At 45.4% G+C, this 27723-nt stretch overlaps 1 protein-coding gene across 1 annotated transcript in view; it reads left to right on the top strand.

The window, feature by feature from the left end:
* Positions 1-9644: 9644 nt before the first annotated feature.
* LOC147112843 (uncharacterized) overlaps positions 9645-27723 on the top strand; it is an 85968-nt gene continuing 67889 nt past the window's right edge. Inside the window, exon 1 of the mRNA XM_085997538.1 lies at positions 9645-10157. Coding sequence (XP_085853664.1) covers positions 9932-10157 — 226 coding nt within the window. The 5' untranslated portion in view covers positions 9645-9931. The remainder of the gene's footprint in view (positions 10158-27723) is intronic.

Genomic DNA, 27723 nt, shown 5'->3' with positions numbered 1-27723 from the left:
GCTGCTCGGCTTTCTCTCCGCCGTCGGTCGGCTCCAGCCGCCGCTGTCTGGGAAGGGTCTGCGCTGTACCCGTCGTCAGTCTATTGCTGATCGTCGTGGCTGGGGAACCAAGCCCGGCTCTCCACAGCCTCCCCTGCGATGTTCACTCTCTGCCAGACGACTGGGCGGTTGCTCGTGGTCGACGCCCGTGTTTCTGGCCTCGACTTTCTTCCACCGCCCTCCCGGAGCGAATCCTCGAAGGGAAATGCAGAGTTGCAGGTAGATTCGAATCGACACTCGTCGCCACTGTTAGATCCGTGATTCTGAGAGTATGATGTTTTTCAATAACCACACGGATGCTGTAACTTAACAATCAACAGGTATTTACTGGAGTAGGGTAGTCTCAAGACTGGGGGTACAGAGGCATGCGCAAGGCTTATATACATGTGTGGTCACTGCCGGTACTACAGTATACAGGAGCTGTAAAAGTAGTTCTGTCTTAAAGGTACATACACTACAGTATCCTTTTTTTTAAAGCGGGATTTGTGATCCTTAAGCTCTTCAATCAAGGGGTGATAGCGCCTCTTCATGTTTCATTCCAGTTGCTCCTGTTCATTTATGCTTTGTGTTTCACCTTATTATCTAATTAATCCCCTTCCCCAGAACATGTATCTGGGCTGGTGCTTGGGAGGGAGACAGTGAGTGATGGCATATAGTCTGAAGTGCTGGCAGTGCTCGCTGCATAGGGACCTGATTCTCCTTCCTCTGCTTTTTCTTCAGGTACAACTAGAGGAGGAATAGAGATGCAAATGGCTTGCTGAGGAACAGTGTTCTCATGTCACTATCAATAGAAGGAGTGACATGAGAGTTTCATGAGATGGAGTCTATTCTTAACTTGAACATGTTTAATTCCAATTATCTGTTAAACTTTAATGACACTGTGCTACGCTACATGTAGTGGTCACAATTGGTACTGACTGCTGTGGCCACCTCCTACAGCTACTGCACTGCTCTCCTTGCAAGCTTGTGTTGTTCTGTGCTGAGCAATGCTATCGTCCTTTAGCAGACATTATGGAGAAGGAATTCCGCAGCTTCCTTTATGTATCTGAGTGCTCTGGGCCTTTCTCAAGACTTTGCTGATCTCACTGGCATTCTTCAAATAAGCAATCTTTTTGTTCTGCAGCCACAAGACTTTTTGTGTTGTGGCCCTTTTAAGCTACTGGAGGCCTTTAGATCCTGCAGCAACACACTAGTACCTACCCTGTAAAGCCTGCATGTTGTTCAGTGCTGTATGTGGCAAATTGCAGTCGCTCCAACAGAGATCGATTGTCATTTGGATATGGTAAGTGTAATATTTGCATATTGAATTATCATTGGCCCACAGGCATCTGTAAGGGATACCTATTATATTCACATGTGATCACATGCTGAGTTGTCATTAGCCTGCAGGCATCTGTAAGGACTGCTATTGTTTGGAAGGCCCAGGGGGTCCTAACTCCATCTTGTCCCCACTGTGCTGTATGATTGAGATCACAGACCTGATACTTCATAAAAGAGTTTAAACTGTAATACTCCGTTGTCCTGCAATTTATTATTTTTGTACAAAGTGTGCAAAACAAGACATGGTGTCAGAACAGGGATTTGAAATGGACATCGTTGGAGCTCCCTTACCTCGAATGAATTGAGAATCTTTGAACTTACATAGAGAATGGAGCAAGTTCAAGCAACACGTGGAGTTGATATTATCGGGTCCGTTGAAAAGCAAAGGGGAGGAAGAAAGATGTAGCTACCTACTCCTGTGGATCGGAGAAAAAGGGAGAGACATTTTTAACACATGGCCTCTCACCACGGATGAAGCAAAGGTACTGAAAAGTTATTTTGACCATTTTGAATCATATGTGATGCCCAAGACAAATACGATATTCGCTAGGTACAAGTTTCAGGAGAAAGTACAAGGAGCTAGTGAGTCATTTGAACAGTTCGTGACTGAGTTAAAACTACTGGTAAAAGACTGTGAATATGCAGGAGATAAAGATGAGATGGTCAGAGACCGCATCGTGTTTGGAATACATTCAGCTAAAGTGAGAGAGAAACTTTTGAATGTTGGGTCCGAGCTAACGCTGGACAAAGCTATGGACATAGCTAGATCGCACGAGATAGCCCAAGCACAGTTGAAAACCATAACCGGCGCCACGAGCAGTTCACGTGAACAGACAGTGCACGCAGTTAATAGACACACACCAAAGAACACCGCCCAGAGAGCGTGTTTCAGAGTTCTAAAAATGAGCGACACAGACATAAATCGCTTCAAAAATGGTGGATATTGTGGAAACAAGATGCATGGAGAAAAGGAGCAATGCCCTGCCAAAGGAAGGCAATGTGCTAAATGTGGTAAATGAAACCACTTTGCTAAAGTTTGCAGGACTGTTTTTGGAACAACAGTACACACAGTGAGTGACAGCCAAATGCCAGATAGAGAGCCAAATGCAGAGGAACTGTTTATTGATTCTGTGTCACAGAAAAAACAGATTTCAGAGACGGAGCAAGCCTTTGCAGATATTGAGATAGGTAAACAGGGCACAGAGCTTAGGTTTAAATTAGACACTGGAGCTCAGGTTTAATATAATTCCTCTGAGTGAATATCACAGCTTGAAGGATGAGTGTGAGCTACAGCCCACCTCATGCAGACTGACCAGCTATGGGGGTGAGCAGCTCATTGTAAAAGGCACATGTGTGATGAAATGCAAGTACAAAGAAAGTGACATGTTGTTGGACTTTTACATTGTTGACACTCGAGCACTTCCAGTGCTAGGTCTAAAGGCATGTTTAGACATGGACCTCGTCAAGCTAGTGCTATCATTGACAGCACCAGTTGAGAAGCAGACAGTCATGGAGGAGTTTGCTGGCATTTTCAAAGGAATTGGACTATTCCCAGGTGAATGCACTATTCACCTTGACCCAGCAGCAACCCCTGTAGTTTGCCCACTGAGAAGGATACTCCTTGCTCTACGTAGTCACCTGAAGGAGGAGCTGCAGAGCATGGAGAATACAGAAATCATCGTCCGGGAAACAGAACCGACAGAGTGGGTCAACGCGTTAGTAGTGGTTGAGAAACCACGTACAGGCAAGCTCAGAGTCTGTCTCGACCCCAGAGATTTGAACAAGACTATCAAACACCCTCACTACCCTCTACCAACGCTAGATGACATCACACCCAAGCTAGTGGGAGCACGTTACTTCAGTGTAATGGACGCACGATCAGGATACTGGACTATCAAGCTCACGGAAGAGTCATCTAAGCTAACAACATTCAACACACCATTTGGATGCTACCGATTTCTGCGTTTACCATTTGGCCTTATCTCAGCACAGGATGAATTCCAGCGGAAGAGCGACGAAACCTATGAAGACCTCGACAGAGTCGTCGCAATCATAGACGACATCCTCATCTATGGCAGGAATAGAGAGGAACATGACAGGAACCTCCGTGCGATGCTACAAAGATCACGGGAGAAAGGTATCCTGCTCAACCCCGAGAAAAGCATAATCGGATCCACCGAGATCAGTTATTTCGGGCATCGCCTCTCAACTGATGGCATTAAGCCGGATCCAGAGATAATCTCCGCCATCAAGAAGATGGAGCCGCCGAAGAACCGCGCAGAGCTAGAGACAGTACTAGGCATGGTTAACTACTTAGCCAAGTTTGCCCCGAGCCTCTCCGAAATCAATGCACCCATGCGTCAGTTGCTCAAACAATCCAATGAGTTCCTGTGGGACAAACAACACGACACAGCATTTCAGAAAATGAAAGACCTAATCACCAGAGAACCAGAACCAGTTCTTGCCTACTTCAACCCCAACAAAGAGCTCATATTATATTCACATGCTGAGTTGTCATTGGCCTGCAGGCATCTGTAAGGGTCCTAACTCCATCTTGTCCCCACTGTGCTGTATGATTGAGATCACAGACCTGATGCTTCATAAAAGAGTTTAAACTGTAATACTCCGTTGTCCTGCAATTTATTATTTTTGTACAATGTGTGCAAAACAAGACAGTAAGAGCAGCAAGGGAGCAGCATTGGGGGTTGGGGGGGGCGGAGTGGGGGGTAGGGTGTCAATTTTTTAAACTTCAGCCAAACAGGCCTGTGCCCTGCCCCAGTGAAGCAGTTGAGTGCTGCTCTGAAACCCTACTGGGTCAATTGGCAGCTGCATCAATAGTGCCAGTACTGGCAAGGACACCTGCCCTTATTATTTAAATAATCCGGTCCTGCCCTACCGCACTTCTGGCATCGTAATACCAGGAACACAATCACTGGGCTTATATTTACAATGTTAGCAACAGATGTTTGACCAGCTATGCAAACCGTAATCTAATGATTGATTAAGGATTATGCTATACGGGGAATAATAGGAGGGTTATAAGCAATGATCTGAACCTCAAAATTGATTTGTCTTATGAGGGGCTATAATGCTCTTTGGGTGCTGCAAGTCAAATGGCTGACCTCACACTCTAATACAAGGTCAATTCATTTGCATGAAATCATGGCGCTCACGGTGTTGTGTATGTAATATGTGTGCTACTTTGAACCTATGGACAGGACTGCACTACTTGTTGGGCGTAGTGATACGCAGTACCACTCCTGGCCATAGGGGTATAAATAGTACTGTGGGTACTGATCTCCCCTCAGTTCCCGCCTGTGGGCATGAAGTAAAGACCTACGTATAGTCCCTACCTCCAACCAGTAAAGACCTGTTTGAGTTATACGTTTAAGTCTTTGTGTTAATTGTTCAATACAATACACATACTTAACACTGGCGACGAGTCAGGTTCTTACCCTGCGGCAGTTGAAGAGAGGTTTCAAACATCACCACCCCACTAGAAGCGACAGGCTTTAGGACTCTGAAGCCTCCATCAGCGACTGAGCACTGGAGTGCAGCAAACATCCTGACAGCTTCCAGCGACTGACAGAAGTCTTTCTGCAGTTTCCTTGTTCAACCTAGGTGGTGGGGTAAGCCGTGCAGTGTTGGCTGCAAAGACAGGGCTGGGGAAGTTGGAGAAGATAAGGGCGATCGCAATCCCTGATAAGAGCCGCGGTGAAACGTGCGAGCGGGTAAGCCAGAGCCCGGGAGGGAGCGAGCAAGAGCCGCGCGAGCGGGTGAGCCAGAGGCCGGGAGCCGCTTCAAGTGCGAGGCGCAGCGCGGGCCAGCGATCGGAACCAAAGATAAGGGCCGCACTCGGACTGAAAGGCGCGGCGGCTGCAGAAGCTCAAGGTGCGAGAGCCGCGGCTATCGATCGCGGCGAAGATAAGGGCCGCACTCGGGGGCTGAAGGGAGACGGCGTCGGGGGACGGGTGAAGACCGCCAAGCGCGGGAAAACCGCCATTTTGTGGGCGGAGGACGACGGCAAGAGCGGGAAGCCGCCATCTTTGATAACAAGTAAAGAAAATAAAATCTGAGAAATTGCAAATCTACAATGCCTAAACACGGGAATATTAGCACCTTTGATAGTGACCTCGAAGATTGGGCCATATATGTTGAAAGAGTAAAAAATTATTGTATGGCCAATAAAATTCGTGACCAAGATAAAGCTCTAACATTATTAAATTTAATGGGTGCGAAGACATACGGGCAATTGAAACACCTGTTATCACCAGATGAACCGGCGGATAAGACGTTCGATGAGATTGTTACTGTCCTGAAAGATCATCTAAACCCCACGCCGCTGATGCTAGCGGAACGATTTAAATTTTACGACAGAAGGCAGCTACAGCATGAAAGCAATGCTGAATATTTGCTGGAATTGCGTAAATTAGCGAAATATTGCCAGTTTAGAACGGGACTGACAGATGCACTACGAGACAAATTTGTGTGTGGTTTATTTAAACAGGATACACAAAAGCGACTGCTCGAGGAGAATGAGCTGACGCTTGAGAAGGCGGTCACTATGGCAGCAGCACACGAAGCCGCAGCGAGAGGCACGGCAGTAATGCAGCTACGGTCACCGGAGCTCAGTGCACACAAATTGGGTGTGAGTTCTGGCAAATGTTATCGTTGTGGAAAGACAACGCATGATCAGAACCAGTGTTGGTTTAAAAACCAAGAATGTAGAACTTGTGGTAGGCTTGGACATATAGCTAGAGTATGCAGGTCAGGGAAGAAGACCAGCAACAAGAAGTCACCGCAAGGAAAATACGCAAAGGTACACAAGGTGACCGAACAGGAGTCCGATTCAGACGCTAGCAGTAATGAACTGGCTAGCTTAAGCTGTAATGAACTGGCTAGCTTAAGAGTACTCAACGCTGGTAAGGGTGCAGACCTCCAGACAATTTGGGTCACTCTTCAGATAGAAGGAGTCCAAGTAAAACTGGAATTGGACACTGGATCGGCATTGACGGTCATAAATAAGAAAGATTACGGAAAGTTATTCCAACATATTCCCCTACAGGATACGGGGATTATATTGAAAACATACACGGGGCAAAGAGTGTACCCCATCGGGAAAATAGAGGTTGCAGTGGTCCACAAGGGCGAAGACAGTCAAATAATGGACTTATATGTGATATCTGAAGGAGGTTCTCCACTACTAGGACGGGAGTGGATTAGGAAAATGAATATGGACTGGCATTTCCTACAAACAATAACGAGTGAGAACTCGGTGAAGATAGTCGGCCCAGACTCTGGAACGGATGATGGTAAGCCCAACTCAGGTGCAAAAGACAAAGTTTCAGCACAGAATTCCACTGAGCAACAACAACATAGTTTAACTGTGGATTCTGAGTCTGGCAAGTCTACTGATGTGCCCATTTCTGAGGGACACCGGGCTCGAACTCAACTCCATTTCAAACTACAACAGCAATTAGAACAAATGCTTCGCCGTTGTGAGCAAGAGTTGAATGCAACGAAAGAGTTCTTTGATATAGAGTTGGAGAATCTGGAAAGACAACAGAAGCAGCTGATGGAGAAAATGGAGCAGGAGCACACAAAACGTCTGATGTCAGAGGAGTTAACGGTCAGCCAACTCCTGCATATGCTGAAGGACAGGACTCTGAAATGGGAAAAACTTGAACACGAACTTCAATATTCAAACGAAAGGGGTTCGGAGCTCTCAAAGGTTATTGGAAGAGCTGAGGTGGCAACACAGACTGAGATGACTGCAACAGAGCAGCCCTTGGATGCCAAAAGTACGCTGACTCACGTCAACGTAGAACAACAGACCGCTGAAACAGCTGCTACGGTAGAGGGATTGAATAGTCCGATCAATCAATCTCCAAAAGAAGTTGAAGTAGTAAAATCTCAAATGAGGTCATTAGTAAACGACTTGCTGAAAGCCCAGAAAAAGCTGGATGAAGAGGTACGCATGAAGAAGTCTCTTCAGGAAAGATGTTTGGACTTGGAACAAAAGCTGGCTAACGCCCAGCTGGGTATGGAGGAAATAGAAGACCCTCTCGCTGGCCTAGATCAGGACGACACCGAATATTACTATGTCCTGTCCTGCCCAACTTGTAACTTCGACTCCCACCATACAGAAATCATGGAGGAGCACCGAAAGTCTACGGAACATCGGGAGAAGGTGGCTCTACTACGGAAAAAGGAGGGAGAGAAGGAGGAACTGCGCATGCAGCTGGCAGCTGACAGTGGAGCCCAGAGAGTCTCCAAGAAGCAGAAAAGGAAAAGTCGAAACAGAAGATGACCCATCTGAACCATTATTACCTCTACCAGATCACACACGTGGTCCCTCCGAACGGAGCCAATTCAGTTCGGAAGTTCAAACTGTTAAATCCATGGAAGGACTATTGAATGAGTCACTCCAGCAACGTGAACCGACTCCACCACAGAGATTGAATCTGTGAACTGTTTTCCGCAGAGACTGAATCTGTGATCTGTTTTGACATGAAGTTATCTATGTATCTATGTTATTCTGTTATGTAAACCTGAAGTTATATATGTATATATGTTATTACGTTATGTTAAATGGGGAGATGACTGTAAAGCTAGGAAGGGAGGAATGTTGTGTATGTAATATGTGTGCTACTTTGAACCTATGGACAGGACTGCACTACTTGTTGGGCGTAGTGATACGCAGTACCACTCCTGGCCATAGGGGTATAAATAGTACTGTGGGTACTGATCTCCCCTCAGTTCCCGCCTGTGGGCATGAAGTAAAGACCTACGTATAGTCCCTACCTCCAACCAGTAAAGACCTGTTTGAGTTATACGTTTAAGTCTTTGTGTTAATTGTTCAATACAATACACATACTTAACACACGGCACACAACACATGATGCGCTGGGAACACAACAGGGTGAAAAGGTGGGTTATCTGGCACCAGCAGCTTTTAAGCAGCTGCTGGTTTGCCTTAAAACAATCCTGCTGTTAAAGAGGGGAAGTTGGAGCAGAAGCGAAGGCCCCAATCTTACCTTTTGTGGGGCCAGAGGAGCAGAAGCAAATGCAGGTAACAGAAGGGTTCCAATTAATGAAGTAACTTTTGGCAGTGCCGTTGGAGGAGGTCCAAAAGGGACCACCTTTCTGTGAAGAGCAGCACCAGAGCAACATGGACAGAGGTGGCTGCAAGAGTGAGCACGATCTCACCGATACACCAAACGTGGGAGCAGGTGAGAAAGATTTTTTTTGGTCACAGGAAGGTTACTAAGGTAATTGTGTTCACATTTTGCTTCGTATTATAAGGCTTCCTTCGGTTGAAGTTTGGAGCAGCATCTCAGGGAGAGAATACAAAGCACTCTGGCAATTGTTCAAGTGCAAGGGGGAAGGTAGCAAATGTACAAGCATGTTCATGTTTTACCAGGACTCTGCATTGCTACTGTGGTAATGCATTCGGTCTGTGGCCATTATGTTTGGCAAGCAACAAACACTAAGCATGCATCTAACAAAAGAGGGTAAATTTTCTGACTTTGCATGGAGGGATTTTAGTTACCTCTGCCTGGGCAAAACTGGGTGGAAGAGGAGTTAAAATGAAATTGGTGCACTGTTTCCGCCCTGTGGCTATTTTTTAACATTTCTAGTTTCCTGGGCGGTTGAGGTGATCACCTGATTCCAGCACGGACATGCCATTCAGTAGAAGCAGAAGAGGAGGTCCCAATCTTATCTTTGTGGGGCTAAAGGAGCAGAAGCGGGTCCCACAAGGAAAGTGGGGAGCAGGAAGTTGGAAAATTACCCGAAGGTATCTGCAACCGAGGCAGCACACACTCGGGGAGATGACCAGTCCTGTCATCCAGTATGTGCCCGCAACCTTCAGGAACATCTTCAACACCCAGAATTTGAATTACATTCTGCAAATCCTGTTGGAAGTTTTTTTTAAAATCGGTATCAGTCAAACGATATCTGTTGCTACGTTGCCTAGGGCCCTCTTTCCACGTAAAATCATGGCATCTTATAAATTACTGCTGAGCAACTTACAATTTGACATAAAATGTTTGATTTTATATTACATTCCTTGTCAATTTTTGTTTGGGGTTCTAGAATGGTACTCGAGAAGAAGCAAGACCTATTAAGACCAGTACAGGTTTACCAGTTTCTCAACTGAATGTCTATCACAGATTTTCATTCCTGTGTGAAGGCTGGATTTGCTTGACAGATTGGCACCTCCCTGTGACATAAGGCTTGTATAGACCACTCCCTTTTTATTATCAGAGGATCTCAGGTTGGCCTTTGTTATGTTTGCAGTGAAACAAATGAAGCACACTGAAATGTCATCGTCTGAAGCTATAGTTTGTGAACAGAATCGTCTCTAAGCTAAATGTTGAGAACTTTGTGTTCCTCCGCCTCTGAGATATAGATGTATATCAAAGTAAATTTATTAATTTTGAAAGCATTCCGGCCTGGGTGAAGAAAACAGCTCAAAGCAACATATACTCTTAAGTCTACAGCTTGTCTAGTCTGAAATCATTGACATTTGAGAATCGAAGTTTCTGCTGTGTGGGTGAAAAGTTAAACAATGGAGACGTTCTGTGACTCATGCAGGCAGCACCTGAAGAATTTAATGGAACTGATTCAGAGGGCCTCAGAAAATCTCTTGCAGAAAATAAAAGATTTTTTCAAGTCAATACAATGCTGTTGCTGCCTGAAGTGGAAAAAAACTGAGCCAGACAGTCTTTACAAGCCAGTTCTACAACAACTCGAAAAAGAGGCTGCACAGGAGTTTTTGCAGCACATAGAAGAAGGTAAGCTTGTGACTACCGCATTACATTTCTTCTAGACTAATTATATTTGCTTTATAGGTTTGACTTTCTACCTTAGTGTTGCGCCTAGGTAGGAATTGTGGCCTGATTCCCAATAGGGTTTGTTTTAATCTTTTTGTGATATTTTTATAAGCATACATTGTATTGCCAAAACATTGTTGAATTCCCTACATTTTTTAAATACTTTTCACCCTTACATTGCTTTTCCAGTGTCATATTGTAGAATAATTGTGGAGGGTTGTTGTTAGATCCGTGGTTCAGTGGATAAATAATTACACAGATGCTGTACATAAACAAATAACAGGTCTTTACTGGAGGAGGGTAATCTCTAGACTGGGGTACAGAGGCATGCGCACAGCTTATATACCGGTGTGGTCACTGCCGGTACTACAGTATACAGGAGCTGTAAAAAGTAGTTCTGACTTAAAGCACATACACTACAATTCCTCCCTTTTTAGATGAATAATACCCCCTTAATATTCAAATAACAATTACATTTTTACATGTACATTCAATAACAAAAGTCCATTTATAGATTCAGTCTTTGGGGCAGCTTCCTGACCCTTTCTGGATAGCGCCTTTCCGGAGGTTCTTGTTCTTGGTGCAGAGGCGATTCTGACCCCCTTTCATCGGGTAGTTCATCGGGTTCCACTGCTACTGGGTCTGAAGTAGATACTACCGGTAAGTCGGGTTCATCCCCAGGTACTCGAGACATGGGGTTGACGCATTCCTGTGATGCTAAGATCTGATCGACGTGGCGTCTCACAATGTTCTCCCCGACATCCACTGTGTACATTAATGGCCCCTGCCTTGTACATATCGTTCCGGATTGCCACTTCTCTGTTCGATAGTCCCGGGCCAAGACTGGTTGCCCTACATTGAAGCTCCTTGTCGGCTTCTCGTTGATGTGCTGGAATTGTTTGTCCTCAACATTTCTTCGCACATTTGGTCTGAGCAAGTCCAGACGAGATCTCAACCTTCGGTTAAAGAACATCATGGCCGGGGTCTGGTTGGTAACTGCATGTGTCGCGTTTTGGTAGGCTAATAAGAAATTGTCCATCTTATGCTGTAGTGGAATTTCCTCATCGCACATGGCCTTTATCGCCTTCTTAAAGGTTTGTACAAACCTCTCAGCCAATCCATTGGTGGCTGGATGATACGGGGCGGATGTGTAATGCCTTACCCCATTCCTTTTCATGAATTTTTGGAACTCGGCAGACACAAACTGTGGTCCATTATCAGAGCAGATCTGCTCTGGCAACCCGTTTCTGGCAAATATGGTCCGTAGGACTGCAATCGTTTTCTCTGTAGTGGTTGAAGACATCTTTATCACCTCAGGCCACTTTGAATGAGCATCCACTGCTATTAAGAACATTGAGTCCATGAATGGCCCAGCGAAATCAATGTGCACCTGTTGCCATGGAGAGGAGGGCCACTCCCATGGGTGTAGAGGGGCATGTGATGGTGCATTTTGGACCTTCTGGCATCCTAAGCAGCTCTTAGTTAGGTCTTCGATTTGTTGATCGATTCCCAGCCACCACACATAAGCCCTAGCTAGGCTTTTCATTTTCACTCCCCCCAGATGACCTTCATGTAGCTCATTTAGCACTCTCTCCCTTAACTTGGGTGGAATCACCACTCTGGATCCACACATCACTGTCCCCTGGCATACTGACAGCTGTTCTCTTCTGGATGAGAATGCTGGCAACAGTGAGTCGCCATGTGTTGGCCATCCCCTCACCGTCAAATCATATACCCGTGACAACGTCGGATCATTGCGGGTCTCCTTCTCTATATTCGCGTTTGTTACTGGCAATCGTTCAATTATCGATGAATAAAATATCTCGATAGGGTCCACTGCTGGTGCTTCCTCCACAGTAGGCAGTGGCAGGCACGATAGCCCATCAGCGTTCCCATGCTGTCTCGTGCCTTTATATTCTATTTCATATTGATTCGCCCCTAGAAACAGGGACCATCTTTGTAACCGCTGTGCAGTCATTACTGGCACGCCCTTCTTAGGATTAAAGATGGAGACAAATGGTTGGTGGTCAGTCAGCAAGGTGAACTTCTGTCCATGCAGATAGTGGTTGAATTTTTTTACTCCCCATACTAGGCTGAGGGCCTCCCTATCAATCTGGGCGTAGTTGTGCTCGGCTGAGGTTAGTGACTGAGATGCAAAGGCTACTGGCCTCTCCAACCCATCAGGGAATTTGTGCAACAGCACCGCTCCAATGCCGTAGGGTGATGCATCACATGCCAAACGAATTGGTAGTGCTGGGTTGAAATGGGCCAACACCTCTTTTGATGTGATCAATTCTTTACACTTCTGGAAAGCTCATCTACGTTCGTCATCCCACTTCCATGGTACCCCTGTTTGCAGTAGGGTGTTCAGCGGGTGTAATACCGTAGACAAATTTGGTAAGAACTTGTGGTAATAGTTTACCAGCCCGAGGAACGACCTCAGTTGTGACACATTTTCCGGTGCTGGAGCCTTGACTGCTGCCTCTATCTTGTCAGGGGACTTATGTAACCCCTCTTCATCGATGACGTGGCCGCAATACGAGATTTGTTTCTGGAAAAACTTGCACTTGTGGCGATTAGCTCGTAGCCCATATTCCTTTAATCTGGCGAGCACCTTCTCCAAGTTAGCGAGGTGATCACCGTCATTTTCGCCCGTGACCAAGATGTCATCCAAATAACACTGGGTCACTGTAATCCCTTGCAGGACCTGATCCATCGCCCTTTGCCAGATAGCCGGAGCCGAGGCTACTCCAAACACCAGCCGGTTGTATTGATAGAGACCTTTATGGGTGTTGATCGTAAGGTAATGTTTCGAAGCTTCTTCTACCTCCATTTGCAAGTACGCCTGGGCTAGATCAATTTTGGTGAAGCGTTTACCACCAGATAGCGAGGCGAAAATATCCTCAATTCGTGGAAGCGGATATTGCACCGTGTGAAGGACTGGGTTCACTGTCACCTTAAAATCCCCACAGATGCGGACCTTCTTTGGTTCCCCAGGCGTATTATTCAACGACCTCTTCATTACAGGAATGATGGGTGTAGCCCACTCGCTCCAGTCCACTTTGGACAGTACTCCTGAACGTTCCAACCCTTCCAGCTCTGCTTCAACCGCTGGTCTGATCGCATAAGGCACTGGTCTGGCCTTCAGAAACTTTGGGCTTGCATTATCCTCTATTTTAATTGTTGCTGTTATTCCTTTTAGTGTTCCTAGTCCCTCCTGGAACACTTCTTTTGCGGCAGTTAGCATTTTTGACAGTCGTCCAGGTGTGACGTCGTCATCCTTTTTGGCCTCCACCTTCAGTGCCTATATGGAATGCCAATCTAAATGTATCTTCCGGATCCATTCATGTCCTAGCAGTGGTGGTCCTCCATTTGGCAACACATATATATCCATTTTAGGTATTTCCTGACCTTTATATGTCACTTTCACCCTTATTTTTCCTTTGGGGTAGACTTTTTGCCCCGTATACGTCTTCAAGACAATCTCTGTAGCTTTCAAGAGTGTGTGTGAAAATAGCCGCTTGTAGTCTCTTTGATTTATAACTGTTAGAGCTGACCCTGTGTCCAATTCCATTTCCACTTGGACTCCGTCTATCTTGAGTGTAACCCAGATAGTCTGGTGATCCTCCATTTCGGTTACATTATGTAGTTTCAGACAACCCAGCTCCTTGCTTCTGGAGTCTGTGTCACTTTTCTGTTCGTCTGAACCACTGTCCATCACCTGGTGTACCTTTTTGTACTTCTCCTGTGGAGATTTCTCACTGTTGGTTTTCTTCCCAGACCTGCAGACTCTTGCTATGTGTCCTGCTTTCCCACACTGTCTGCACACTTGGTCCTTGAACCAACAATCTTTCTGGTCATGTGTTGTTCTGCCGCAGCGATAGCACTTCCCTGTTCCATAGGTCATTTCATTGGTGCCATATTCTTGCGGTCTCCGTTGTATCTCTGCAGCGCCCCTTGCGGCTGCTTCGTGTGATACTGCCATACTGAAAGCTTTGTCCAGCGTAAGGTCCTTTTCTGATAGAAGCCGTTTCTGGGTTCCTTCACTTTGTAGCCCACACACAAACTTGTCCCTTAACATGTCTGCTAGTCCCGCTCCAAACTGGCAGTATTTCGATAGCTTGCGCAGTTCCGTTAGGTACTCAGCATTGCTTTCGTCTTTGTGTTGGTTCCTTTTATGGAACTTAAATCGTTCTGCTATCAGCAGCGGTGTGGGGCTTAAGTGGTCCTGTAGGATTTCTACTATGCTTTCAAAATTCTTGTTTACCGGCTTCTCTGGGGTTATTAGATTTCGCAGTAACCCATAAATTTTTGCACCCATGGAATTTAACAGAACCAGTGCTTTATTAGCATCTGGCACTTCATTCGCCCTGCAGTACACCTCAATACGTTCCACATATGTCGCCCAATCTTCGACTTCATTGTCGAACGTAGAGATACTGCCACTCTTCGGCATCCTTGGTTGTGCGTTAACTATCACCAATGGCGCCTCCCGCGCTTCCCCTTCTTCTCCGCTGGCACAAAATGGCATCTCCCGCGCTTTCCTTCCTTCCCGCGCTCGCCCGTCTTCTCCGCTGCGGCTTCACAAAATGGCGTCTCCCGCGCTCTTCCTTCTTCTCCGCGGCTCAATGGCGCCTCCCGCGCTCTCCCTGCTTCTCCGCGGCTCAATGGCGTCTCCTGCGCTCTCCCTGCTTCTCCGCGGCTCAATGGCGTCTCCCCTTGCTTCGCCCCGCGGACCCTGATCAGCCCGTGATCCCTGGCTGTGCTCTGCGCGTTCTTCTCTTGATATTTGTCGATGCCGCTCAGTCTAGAACCCGGCTGTTTCTTACCCTCTCTCTCTCCGGTTTGCAGTATTTTTCCTCGACGTCGCTCCGGCTGCGCCCTGCTCTCATCACCCTCCTTCTTACCCCGTCGACGCTGCCCGGCTCTCTCTCTCTGCCGTCGGTTGGCGCCAGCCGCCGCTGCTCAGGAAGGGTCTGCTCTGGACCTGTCGTCGGTCTCTTACTGCTCGTTGTGGCTGGGGAACCAAGCCCGGCTCTCCACAGCCTCCCCAGCAAAGTTGGATCTCTGCCTGACTGCTGGGCGGTTGCTCGCGGTCGACGCCCGTGTTCCTGGACTCGACTATTTTTTTTTTTATGTTGCAGGTAGATTCGCATCAACACTCGTCACCACTGTTAGATCCGTGGTTCAGTGGATAAATAATTACACGGATGCTGTACATAAACAAATAACAGGTCTTTACTGGAGGAGGGTAATCTCTAGACTGGGGTACAGAGGCATGCGCACAGCTTATATACCGGTGTGGTCACTGCCGGTACTACAGTATACAGGAGCTGTAAAAAGTAGTTCTGACTTAAAGCACATACACTACAGTTGTAAATGTTCAATTTAATATATTTTGCATATCAATATAATCTCAAGATGGTTTGCTTTAAAGTTACAGTTGTATAAGAAGTTATTATCTAGAATTTGCTTTAAATGGAGGGTGGCAGTGTTTAGAAAACTGCCTGTTAATGTGGCTTCAGACATAAATAGTTACCATGGTCATTATCATTATTCAATTCAATTCAATTCAATTCAATTCAATTTTATTTGTCATATATGCAGCAGACGTGTGTACTGCACAATGAAATGTTGATTTTTACGAGTCCTCCCAACATTGGAATAAATATGGCATAACAATGATAAAAATACTAATAGAAATACTAATAGAAAGACAGTAATAATAAATAAAACAACAGTAATATATAATAATAAATTAATCGTTCATGAGTCTTATGGCCTGGGGGTAGAAGTTGTTTTGAAACCTGTTGGTACGAGACCGTATGCTTTGGTATCTCTTACCGGACGGGAGCAGGGTGAAGAGGTTGTGGCTGGGGTGACTCGCGTCTTTAATGATTCTCAGGGCCTTCCCCCGGCACCTCTCGGGGTAGATATCCTGCACAGCAGGTAGTTTAATTCCTATAGTGTGTTGTGCAGCTTTCACTACCATCTGTAGAGCCTTGCGGTCTGTGGCGGTGCAGTTGCCATACCAGGTAGTGATGCAGCCGGACAGGATACTCTCGATGGTGCACCGGTAGAAGTTGGTGAGAATCTGGGGGGCCATTCCAAATTTCTTCAGTCTCCTGAGGAAGAACAGGCGTTGGCATGCCTTCTTGGTTACAACGTCGATGTGATGAGACCACGTTAAGTCCGCCGTAATGAATACACCCAGGAATTTGAAGCTGCTGACCCTCTCCACCTCAGCCCCTTCGATGTAGATTGGGGTGTGTCCCTCCCCCTGCCGCTTCCTGTAATCCACGATCATCCACATTAACACTGCGCTACACTGGCAGTCTGGCCGAGGTGGGAACAATACACTATGGAACCATTCCAGTCCTGTTAGTAAATTTGTAAATAAATTGTTTCTAAGTAAATGAATGCTAGTCAATTTATTCAGGTTTAGATTATTATTCAGCCTTGGCTCAGCGTTAGCATTCTTGTGAGTCAGGAGATCATGGGTTCAAGCCCTGCTCCTTAAGCACATTGGACCAGAAATTGCTGCAATTGTGGGTTTGGTGGCGAATTACGTTAATTGGACTTTTATGATCAGCATTGATATCGCACTATATTTGCCCCACAAATTGCTGGACCGTCGATCCATTAATAGTACAGCAATGTCAATGTCGCATCTGGGGCCTTGTGAACGTCGTACCCAATGGTCTGTCTCCTTGACCAATGAAAAGAAAGGATTGAAAAAGAAACAGAGCCAAAAATGGAATAGGAAATAGGGTAAATTTGAGTCAAACAATATAGAGATAGAAGGAGGAATAAAGGGATGGAAAGAGAGAGAGTGGATTAAGAGAGAGAGTTAAAATTTTTGAGTTAGAAAGGAAAAGTAGAGGACATCGTAACCTAGTTGTGTTTGGGAATTGCAGCATTGGTCCTTGAGAAGTTAATGAGTGACTGGCAGGGTAGGTATCTGGAATGTACAAACATTCTTGACCCATGAAATATAGAAGCAGCAACCCCATCCATCAATGGAACACCCAGTGGAGACACCATAGCACTGCTTTCATGGGAACATAGGAATTACTAGACGAAAAATGACCATTTTGTTCGCCTTCTACCATCCTGGTAGTAGCATGATACAATGATAATGGGGTTGTTGACTAATCATAGCAATCAACCTCTATCAATTTGTCTACAACGGACCCATACACAAGGAAAACGCCAGTGATGGAGCGCTTTGGAAACCATAGGTCCTAAGTCATCATTCTCTTCTCAAGTATGCTACACTTATTAATTGTCATTTCTCAAATTACTCATATATTGTATCCCAAAATGTTATTTTGTGAAATAAATCTATCTAATTTGAATTTGAATGAGTGACCCTCTTCTCAGTGTTGAAGCAGCTTTGCGTCCTGAAAATTATTGCCTTCCAAAACTAACTGGAGTGTGTATGGGAAGAGTGGCATAAAAATACCGCAAAGACACATAAAAAGAATGAAAAATCTCTCGAGATAATTCACTACCTGCTGGAGTGAGACTCAGCAGCTTCATCGGTCCCTTTATAGACCTCCAAGGTTGATTGTCAAATCAAGAACATAAATCACATCATTAACAGGGTCCTCTATGACATTAGTTACCAGCCCTAAATGGTAATGTTAAATTCCATCCCTTTGCTACACCCTTCCCTTCCTTCCCCAAACCCCTCCCTGCTCTGTAGCTCAGTTTATTTGATCACACATTTTGTTTTGAGGTGGCTTCCATGCTCACAGCACTGTATGAGAGCTTCCAAAGTCAGTTTGGGTTTTTTTCTCTTCACTTCCCAAGTGGGTTTGAGGGAATCAGGCAGACTGCTTTGATGATGGACTGAAAAAGAAAAACTGCTACTCAACAAAGAGAAGGGACAATTATAGGTTGAAAATTATTGTAGGATATATTTTCACGTCCTGGTGCTAATGTGACGAGCATAATGCTCACCGATTTATCACCCACGAACTCCCAGGCTTTTCCATGTCTGCCATAATGAGTAAGCTCCCAACCCACCTTGGGCTGGTACCAAAGTGGATGAGAAGGTAGAAATAGTGCATGTCAGCGACCCATAAAGGGCTGTTGACGAGCTGCTGCTATAATTTAAAATGATACAAGCACTTAAAGGTAAGTGGGCATATATGGGGGGGAAAATACTGCAGACTTTTCAAAGACTATGGGCTGGATTTTCATTGAGGAGGCGGGACTACAACTTTCGGGGTTGTAGTCCCGCCTCCATCAAGTGGTAGCCAACCCACGCGATTTTGACTTGATTGACCTTGTTAAGCCCGCCAGCGGGCTCAGCAGGCCAATTAAGGGCCACCCGGCAACAGGTGACGTCACAGATTGACATTTCATCTGTCAAGACCTTTTGACAGATGAAATATCAGCGTTTCACAGCTGCTTGTAGCTGTCAAACACTGACAATCTGTACTGTAAGTTAATTCCTTCCTCTCAGGATGATTTGGAGATCTCTCCGGAACAGAAAGCTGAATGCTGCAATTTTTGACAGATCGCGGCCATTCTGCTTTCTGTGCCGGTGAGATGAGGGACTCCCGAGACCTGAAGGAAGGAAGGCTGTAAAGGTAAGTAAAACTTCTTTAAACACACCAAACACCCTTACCTCTGCACTCATGCACCCATCACCCACCTGAACACCGGACATCTCGACCCCTCCAAGCCCTTCAGCCCGACGGCCCACTTCGCTAACTTGGCATGGTTTGGAGCCGTCAGCAATCCCACACTTCAAGAATGAAAATAGGGATTAGGCTAAAAACGGCCTGTAAACTACCTGTTAACAGGCAGTTAATTGGCACTAATCCCCTTCCCACCTCGGGGAGGCGGGTCCCAGTGCGGGTTGGGTACCCGCCTCCTTTGAAACTGGCATGGAGGCGGGTTGAGGGCGGGATGGGTTTGTGCCCCCCCGATTTCGAGATTTTAACCCCACACACGCCTCCAATCCCGCCTCCACGGCCCAATGAAAATCCTGCCCTATATGGGGCAAAAAAGTGCTGGCATAAAATATTGCCTGCCACAATAAATGTGGAGGCAGGAAGCAGAATTTGTGGCCAAGAGATGGAACAATGCAACACTTGAGTCCTCTGTTTCATCATGGCTGATAAAAGGTGAAGTGGGAGCGAGGAAGGTTGCTGTTTTTGACACTCTAGTGCAACCCCCGCAGAGGACAAGAGTGCAGCAGCCCTGGTAGGAGATAGCGGCCAGGAGATGGCATCTGGGAACAGATATGGAAGAAGATGTCACATCATAAGGAGGCCGCTAAAATACGATTACCAAACAATACAATTTACTAGGTAGCTGGCCAAGCTATGCATCCACAAAGTGTTGTCACCATTTTAAATATTTTAAATGTCTATTTGTGTTGAAATGTTGTTTCATTACTATTAATTATTTATGCATAATAATATGTCTGTGCAGGATGATTGGGGAGGAGATTCCACAAAGGGAGTGTTTCAAAGGATCGGCTGATGAACTGTAGATTCTAAAATGCTGCAAGAAAAGCATTCAAATGAAACATCAAAAATCAGCCTTTTGGCTTCAACGTTCCTATTCCCCTTAAAGCTTTTATGTAGTTATGCTTTTAATCCTCCAATATGACTGAGAATTATTGGGTATACCTATAGCTTAAATTTACCAGAAGTCCACATCCCACTGCAGTTTAGGTGTATATACTTCATAGAATCATAGAACAATACAGCACAGAGGAGCCCATTCGGCCCAGATGAGGGGAAATTTAGAAATCTAAAGAAAAAGGTCAAGGCAATAGAGCAGTGTAGCCATTTGGGTAAAAATAAGCAGAGTGTGACAGGAAGGGACAGAGAGTTTAATGGTAGCAGTGCAGCAGAGAATAAGGTCAAAGCAGGGAATAATGGTAAAAAATTTAAATTAAAGGCTCTTTATCTAAATGCACGAAGCATTCGTAACAAGATAGATGAACTAGTAGCACAAATAGAGATAAATGGGTTTGATCTAATAGCTATTAGAGACATGGTTGCAAGGTGGCCAAGGTTTGGAACTAAATGTTCCAGGGTACTTGACGTTTCGAAGACAGGTAAAATGGAAAAGGAGGGGGAGTAGCCCTGATAATAAAGGATGACATAAGGGCAGTAGCGAGAAAGGATCTCGGCTCGTAAGATCAGGAAGTAGAATCAGTATGGGTGGAGATAAGGAATAACAAGGGGCAGAAAACACTGGTAGGAGTAGTATATAGGCTCCCTAACAGTAGCTATACCATTGGACAGAATATTAATCAAGAAATAGTAGGAGCTTGCAACAAAGGAAATGCAATAACCTTGGTGGACTTTAATCTTCATATAGACTGGACAAATCAATTTGGCAAAGGTAGTCTGGAGGACGAGTTCATGGAATGCATTCGGGACAGTTTCCTAGAACAATATGTCATGGAACCAACCAGGGAACAGACTATTTTAGATCTTGTATTGTGTAATGAGACAGGGTTAATTAGCAATCTCATAGTAAAGCATCCTCTGGGGCAGAGTGATCATAATATGATAGAATTTCACATTAATTTTGAGAGTGACTTGCCTAAATCTGAAACTGGAGTCTTAGGGGGATAAATTTGGTTGATTTGCACCTCAATTAGCGCCTGGACGTGGCACCGTTAACGCCTCCTGCGAAATTCAGCGGGAGGCTAGCGGCGGCGCTGTTAGTGCTGTGTGGCACTGCGCCGCCGGCGATGATGTCATCGCCGCACCCCGGCTGTAATATTGGGTGGCGCCCCCCGACTTACCGCCGGATACTATGTCCAGCGGGGTCAGGGGGGCCTACCTGCGGCCAGGGCGGCGCTAGTTAAAGGGGAGGTGGCGGGTGGCTATTTTTGTTGCTAGCCGCCTGCCAGCACCTGCCCCCCGGTCCCTGTGAAGCCCCCCCCCCGCAGGGTGCTGGCTGCTCTCCATAAGCCCGGCACTCCTCTTGAGTGCCGGGCTCGTTTGCTGGCATTCCCGATCCCTGGTGGCCCAGCTGGGCACCGGGACACGCTGCACCAGGCCCCTCCTCTTTAATAATTGGAGGAAGGCCTGCAGTACCGCGACATGTAGTGCCACGGTATTGTCTCACAGCGCACCAAGAGGGACGCAGGGTGCTTCCAGTAGCGCCCCTCCTCCCTCTCCGGGCGCTACCTGGGAAAATCGACCGCGGGGGCACTAACTATTTCGGGGCGCTAAAATTAGTGCCCCAGCGAAGGTAGCGCCCCAAAAGGGGCACTACCCAATTTTTACCCTTAATCTTAAATAAAGCCAATTACATAGGTATGAGGGGTGAGTTGGCTAAGGTAGATTGGAAAAATAGATGAAAAGATGTGGTGGTAGATAAGCAGTGGCTAGCATTTAAATAAATATTTCATAATTCTCAACAAAAATACATTCCATTGAGAAACAAAAACTCCATGGAAAAAGTGATCCAACCATGGCTAACTAAAGAAGTTAAGGATAGCATTAGATTGAAAGAAGAAGCTTATAATGTTGCAAAATAATAGTAAGCCTGAGGATTGGGAACATTTCAGAAACCAGCAAAGGTTGACTAAAAAATTGATAAAAAGGGAAAAAATAGAATATGAGAGAAAACTAGCAAGAAATATAAAAGCAGATTGTAAGAGTTTCTACAAGTGTGTAAAAAGGAGAGTGGCAAAAGTAAACGTTGGTCCCTTAGAGGCTGAAACAGGAGAAATTATTATGGGGAATAAGGAAATGGCTGAAATGTTAAACAAATATTTTGTATCTGTCTTCACAGTAGAAGACACAAAAAGCGTACCAAAAATGGTAGGGAACCAAGGGTCTAATGAGGGGGAGGAACTTAACGTAATTAATATAAGTAGAGAAAAAGTACTAGAGAAACTAATGGGACTAAAAGCCAACAAATCCCCTGGACCTGACAGCCTACATCCTAGGGTTCTAAAAGAGGTAGCTGAAGAGATAGTGGATGCATTGGTTTTGATCTTCCAAACTTCCCTAGATTCTGGAATGGTCCCAGCGGATTGGAAGGTAGCAAATGTAACACCGCTATTCAAGAAAGGAGGGAGAGAAAAAACAGGGAACTACAGGCCAGTTAGCCTGACATCAGTCATCGGGAAAATGCTGGAATCCATTGTTAAGGAAGTGGTATCAAGTCACTTAGAAAATCGAAACATGATTAGGCAGAGTCAACATGGTTTTATGAAAGGGAAATCCTGTTTGACAAATTTATTAGAGTTTTCTGAGGATATAACTAGCAGGGTAGATAAAGGGGAACCAGTGAATGTAGTATATTTGGATTTCCAAAAGGCATTCGATAAGGTGCCACATAAAAGGTTATTACACAAGATTAGGGCTCATGGGGTTGGGGGTAATATAGTAGCATGGATAGAGGATTAGTTAATGGACAGAAAACAGAGAGAAGGGATAAATTGATCTTTTTCAGGCTGGCAGGCTGTAACTAGTGGGGTGCCGCAAGGATCAGTGTTGGGGCCTCAGCTATTTACAATCTATATTAATGACCTAGATGAAGGGACCGAGTGTAATGTATCCAAGTTTGCTGATGATACAAAGCTAGGTGGGCCAGTAAGCTGTGAGGAGAACGCAGAGTCTGCAAAGGGATATAGATAGACTAAGTGAGTGCGCAGTGAGGTGGTAGATGGAGTATAATGTAGGGAAATGTGAGGTTATTCACTTTGGTAGGAAGAATAGAAAAACAGAATATTTTAAAAATAGAAACATAGAAACATAGAAGATAGGGGCAGGAGTAGGCCATTCGGCCCCTCGAGCCTGCTCTGCCATTCAATGAGATCATGGCTGATCATCCAAATTCAGTACCCTGGTCCTGCCTTCTCTCCATATCCCTTGATCCCTTTAGCCTTAAGAAATATATCCAACTCCTTCTTGAATATATTTAATGAATTGGCCTCTACTACCTTCTGTGGTAGAGAATTCCACAGGTTCACCACTCTCTGGGTGAAGAAATTCCTCCTCATCTCTGTCCTAAATGGCTTACCCCTTATCCTTAGACTGCGATCTCTGGTTCTGGACTCCCCGACCATCAGGAACATCCTTCCAGCATCTAGTCTATCTAGTTCTGTTAGAATTTTATAAGTTTCAATGAGATCCCCTCTCATTCATCTAAACTCCAGCGAGTACAAGCCCAATCGACCCAATCTCTCCTCATACGTCATTCCTGCCATCCCAGGTATTAGCCTGGTGAATCTTCGCTGCACTCCTTCCATGGCAAGAACATCCTTCCTCAGATAAGGCGACCAAAACTGCACACAATACTCAAGATGTGGTCTCACCAAGGCCCTGTACAGCTGCAGCAAGACATCCTTGTTCCTGTACTCAAACCCTCTCGCTACGAAGGCCAACATACCATTTGCCTTCTTAACCGTCTGCTGCACCTGCATGCTTACTTTCAGCGACTGGTGCACAAGGACGCCCAGGTCTCGTTGCACTTCCCCTTCTCCCAATCTATTGCCATTCAGATAATAACCTGCCTTCCTGTTTTTGACACCAAAGTGGATAACCTCACATTTATCCACGTTATATTGCATCTGCCATGTTCTGCCCAATCACCCAACCTGTCCAAATCATACTGGAGTTTCTCAGCATCCTCCTCACAGCACACACGCCCACCCAGCTTTGTGTCGTCTGCAAACTTGGAGATATTACATCTAGTTCCCTCGTCCAGATCATTAATATATATTGTGAATAGCTGGGGTCCTAGGACCGATCCCTGCGGTACCCCACTAGTCACTGCCTGCCACTCGGAAAAAGAGCCATTTATTCCAACTCTTTGCTTTCTGTCTGCCAACCAGTTCTCTATCCAAGTCAATACCTTGCCCCCAATCCCATGTGCCTTAATTTTACACGCTAATCTCTTATGCGGGACCTTATCGAAAGCCTTTTGAAAATCCAAATACACCACATCCACTGGTTCTCCCCTATCTATTTTACCAGTTACATCCTCAAAAAATTCCAGTAGATTAGTCAAGCACGATTTACCTTTTGTAAATCCATGTTGACTTTGTCCAATCCGGTCACTTTTTTCCAAGTGCTCTGCTATTGCATCCTTTATAATGGACTCTAGCATTTTCCCCACTACCGATGTCAGGCTTACCGGTCTGTAATTCCCCGTTTTCTCTCTACCACCCTTTTTGAACAGTGGGGTAACATTAGCTACCTGCCAATCCATGGGTACTGTTCCAGAGTCTATCGAATTTTGGAAGATGACCAGCAATGCATCTAATATTTCTAGGGCCACTTCCTTAAGTATCCTAGGATGTAGATTATCAGGCCCTGGGGATTTATCGGCCCTCAATCCCATCAATTTCCCTAACACCATTTCCCTACAAATACTGATTTCTATCAGTTCCTCCCTTTCATTAGACCCTATGTTCCCCGGCATCTCTGGGAGGTTATTTGTGTCCTCCTTTGTGAAGACAGAACCAAAGTATGTATTTAATTGGTCTTCCATTTCTTTGTTCCCCATTATAAATTCCCCTGATTCTGACTGCAAGGGACCTACGCTTGACTTCACCAATCTTTTTCTCTTCACATATCTATAAAAGCTTTTACAGTCAGTTTTTATGTTTCCCGCAAGCTTACTCTCATACTCTATTTCCCCCCTCTTAATTAATCCCTTTGTCCTCCTTTGTTGAATCCTAAACTGCTCCCAATCCTCAGGTTTACTGCTTTTCTGGCCAATTTATATGTCCTCTCCTTGGATCTTATGCTATCCCTAATTTCCCTTGTTAGCCACGGTTGAGTCACCTTTTTTGTTTTATTTTTATGCCAAACTGGGATGAACAAGTCAATGGTGAGAAACTTTCAAATGTTGGTGTTCAGAGAGATTTAGGTGTCCTCGTGCAAGAAAGACAGAAAGCTAGCATGCAGGTACAGCAAGCAATAAAGAAGGCAAATGGCACGTTGGCCTTTATTGCAAGGGGGTTGGAGTATAAGAGTAAGGAAGTCTTGCTACAATTGTACAGGGCCTTGGTGAGACCATACCTAGAGTACTGTGCAACGAAGGTTCACTAGATTGATTCCTGGGATGAGAGGGCTGTCCTATGATGAGAGATTGTGTAGAATGGGCCTACACTCTCTGGAGTTCAGAAGAATGAGAGGTGATCTCATTGAAACATACAAGATTCTGAAGGGGATTGACAGGGTAAATGCTAAGAGGTTGTTTCCCCTGGCTGGAGTGTCTAGAACTAGGGGCAGCACGGTGGCATAGTGGTTATCACTGTTGCCTCACAGCGCCAGGGACCCGGGTTCAAATCCGGCCTCGGGTGACTGTCTGTGTGGAGTTTGCACATTCTCCCCGTGTTTGCGTGGGTTTCCTCCGGGTGCTCCGGTTTCCTCCCACAGTCCAAAGATGTGCGGGTTAGGTTGATTGGTCATGATAAAAAAAAAATTGGCCCTTAGTGTTAGGGGTGATTAAAATATGTGGGGTTACGGGGTTACGGGGATAGGGCTTGGGTGGGATGGCTGTCGGTGTAGGGACCGGGTGCTAGGGTTTGGATGATCAGGCTTGTTGAATGGCGGAGCAGGCTCGAAGGGCCGAATGGCCTACTCCTGCTCCTATCTTCTATGTTTCTATGTTTCTAGTCTCCGGATAAGGGGTAAGCCATTTAAGACTGAGATGAGGAGGAATTTCTTCACTCAGAGGGTTGTGAATCTTTGGAATTCTCTGCCCCAGAGGGCTGTGAATGCTGAGTCTTTGAGTATATTCAAGGCTGAGATAGATAGTATTTTGGACTCTAGGGGAATCTGAAGGGATTATTACTAGTCCTAGCCCCTTTCAGGCTACCCCGGATCAGGCGTTCACTTTCAACTAAAGTTAGAGGTAGCCGAATCCTAAAGACGCTTAATTGGGTCTAAAGGCCCAGACTATCTCTCCCTAAAGGAAAGGAACAATCTGAAGATGTAACCGTCCTCCAGATAGCACTTTTAATAAGTTTAGCTAGACTGTAACCTTCCGGATATTATGAGAGTCTGGAAAACTCCCCCAGAATTCTGCAACTCCTCACCAAAGAATGTACAGAGATTGAGTTTGCGAGTTTGATACAGAAGTACTATGTGAGACAATTCTAAAAATATATAGATTTATTAAAGAACCGACATGTAATTTCAGTATTTACTCTTTCTCCTTATATACTCTATCAAAGCCCTTTATGATTGTGAACACCTCTACCAAATCTCCTCTTAACCTTCTCTGCTCTAAGGAGAACAACCCCAGCTTCTCCAGTCTCTCTACGTAACTGAAGTCCCTCATACCCAGTACCATACTAGTAAATCTCTTCTGCACCCTCTCTACGGCTTTGACATCCTTCCTAAAGCCAAGGATCCCGTGTGCTTTTTTAATAGCCTTCTCAACGTGTCCTGCCACCTTCAAAGATTTGTGTACACACACCCCAGATGTCCCTTTTCCTGCACCCTCTTTAAAATTGTATCGTTCAGCTAATATTGCCTCTCCTCATTCTTCCTACCAAAATGTATCACTTGCTTTCACATGTCATAACATCCAGGGCTATTTTGGTTTTTTTTTTAAGCTGTTGTCCACCTTTTTCTCATTTTCTAGGTTGACACAAATGTGATTTTCAATGGAATGCTGTGGGATAAACTGATACTGCTTACAACTTTGATGACTGCAATAGCATTTTCATACCAGATAAGATCCTAATCATTTAGTTTACCTACAGAGAATAATGTAAATCTGGTTTTATGCATTACACAAATTTTATTTTAAACGCTCGGAGGCCAAAATTCCTTGATTCTGTTCTATCGCTGTAACTATAGCGGAGTGGGATTCACACCCCACAGGCAGACTTAGAGCTCAACTCCACTGGATTATCTGGGTCCAGGGTGGATGTAAACTTAAATCATGTCAGTATGGGTGCATTTTGGGTACCCAATAGAGGAGGGAGTGGAAGAAGCGACGATCAAGGAGAAGCCGGCATAACCAAGTGAAAATGTCAATAATGGCGGAAATCAGCCACCTTTATAAGAAGCCAATTTCATTGTGGCTTCCTGCTGTCTTCTGGGGTGATCCAAGCAAAGACCCAGGCTGAGATACCCCTGTGAGGATCCACTTCCATTGCTCCATTGACTTGGACACCAGTATCTTGACAGCATCCAGGTTGCTTGAGTCAAAGAAGGCAAGAGCAGTGAGAATTGCTGTGGTCGACACCATCCCATCAGTTCTGTTCTTTTCTGGCATTAGCTCATCAATGGGGTGGAGAGAACTTCCATCCATCCCCAGATGTAATTTCCATACATTATTCTTTGGGGTAAAGCTCAGTGTTTCTGGGGAGTGTGGAGGCAATGCAGTTGAAGCCAATCCTCTATTCAGTTGACATCCACAAACACACATTTTCAATACGGCTCTCTGGATAGTGATCAGGGCAGGAATCTTGGTTTGATTTTCCTCTTCCTAGGCTGAGACTAATTTTTAAATTCCCACAAGCGACCTGACGGTGATCACAACACACTTGAACCTGGGACCCTTCCTA

Source organism: Somniosus microcephalus, chromosome 9 (genome assembly GCF_052327205.1).
Source record: "Somniosus microcephalus isolate GS21.2 chromosome 9, FLI_Smic_1.0, whole genome shotgun sequence".
Classification (NCBI taxonomy): Eukaryota; Metazoa; Chordata; class Chondrichthyes; order Squaliformes; family Somniosidae; genus Somniosus; species Somniosus microcephalus.
Note: the sequence above shows the minus strand (reverse complement) of the source record. Positions and strands in the feature narration are given on the sequence as shown.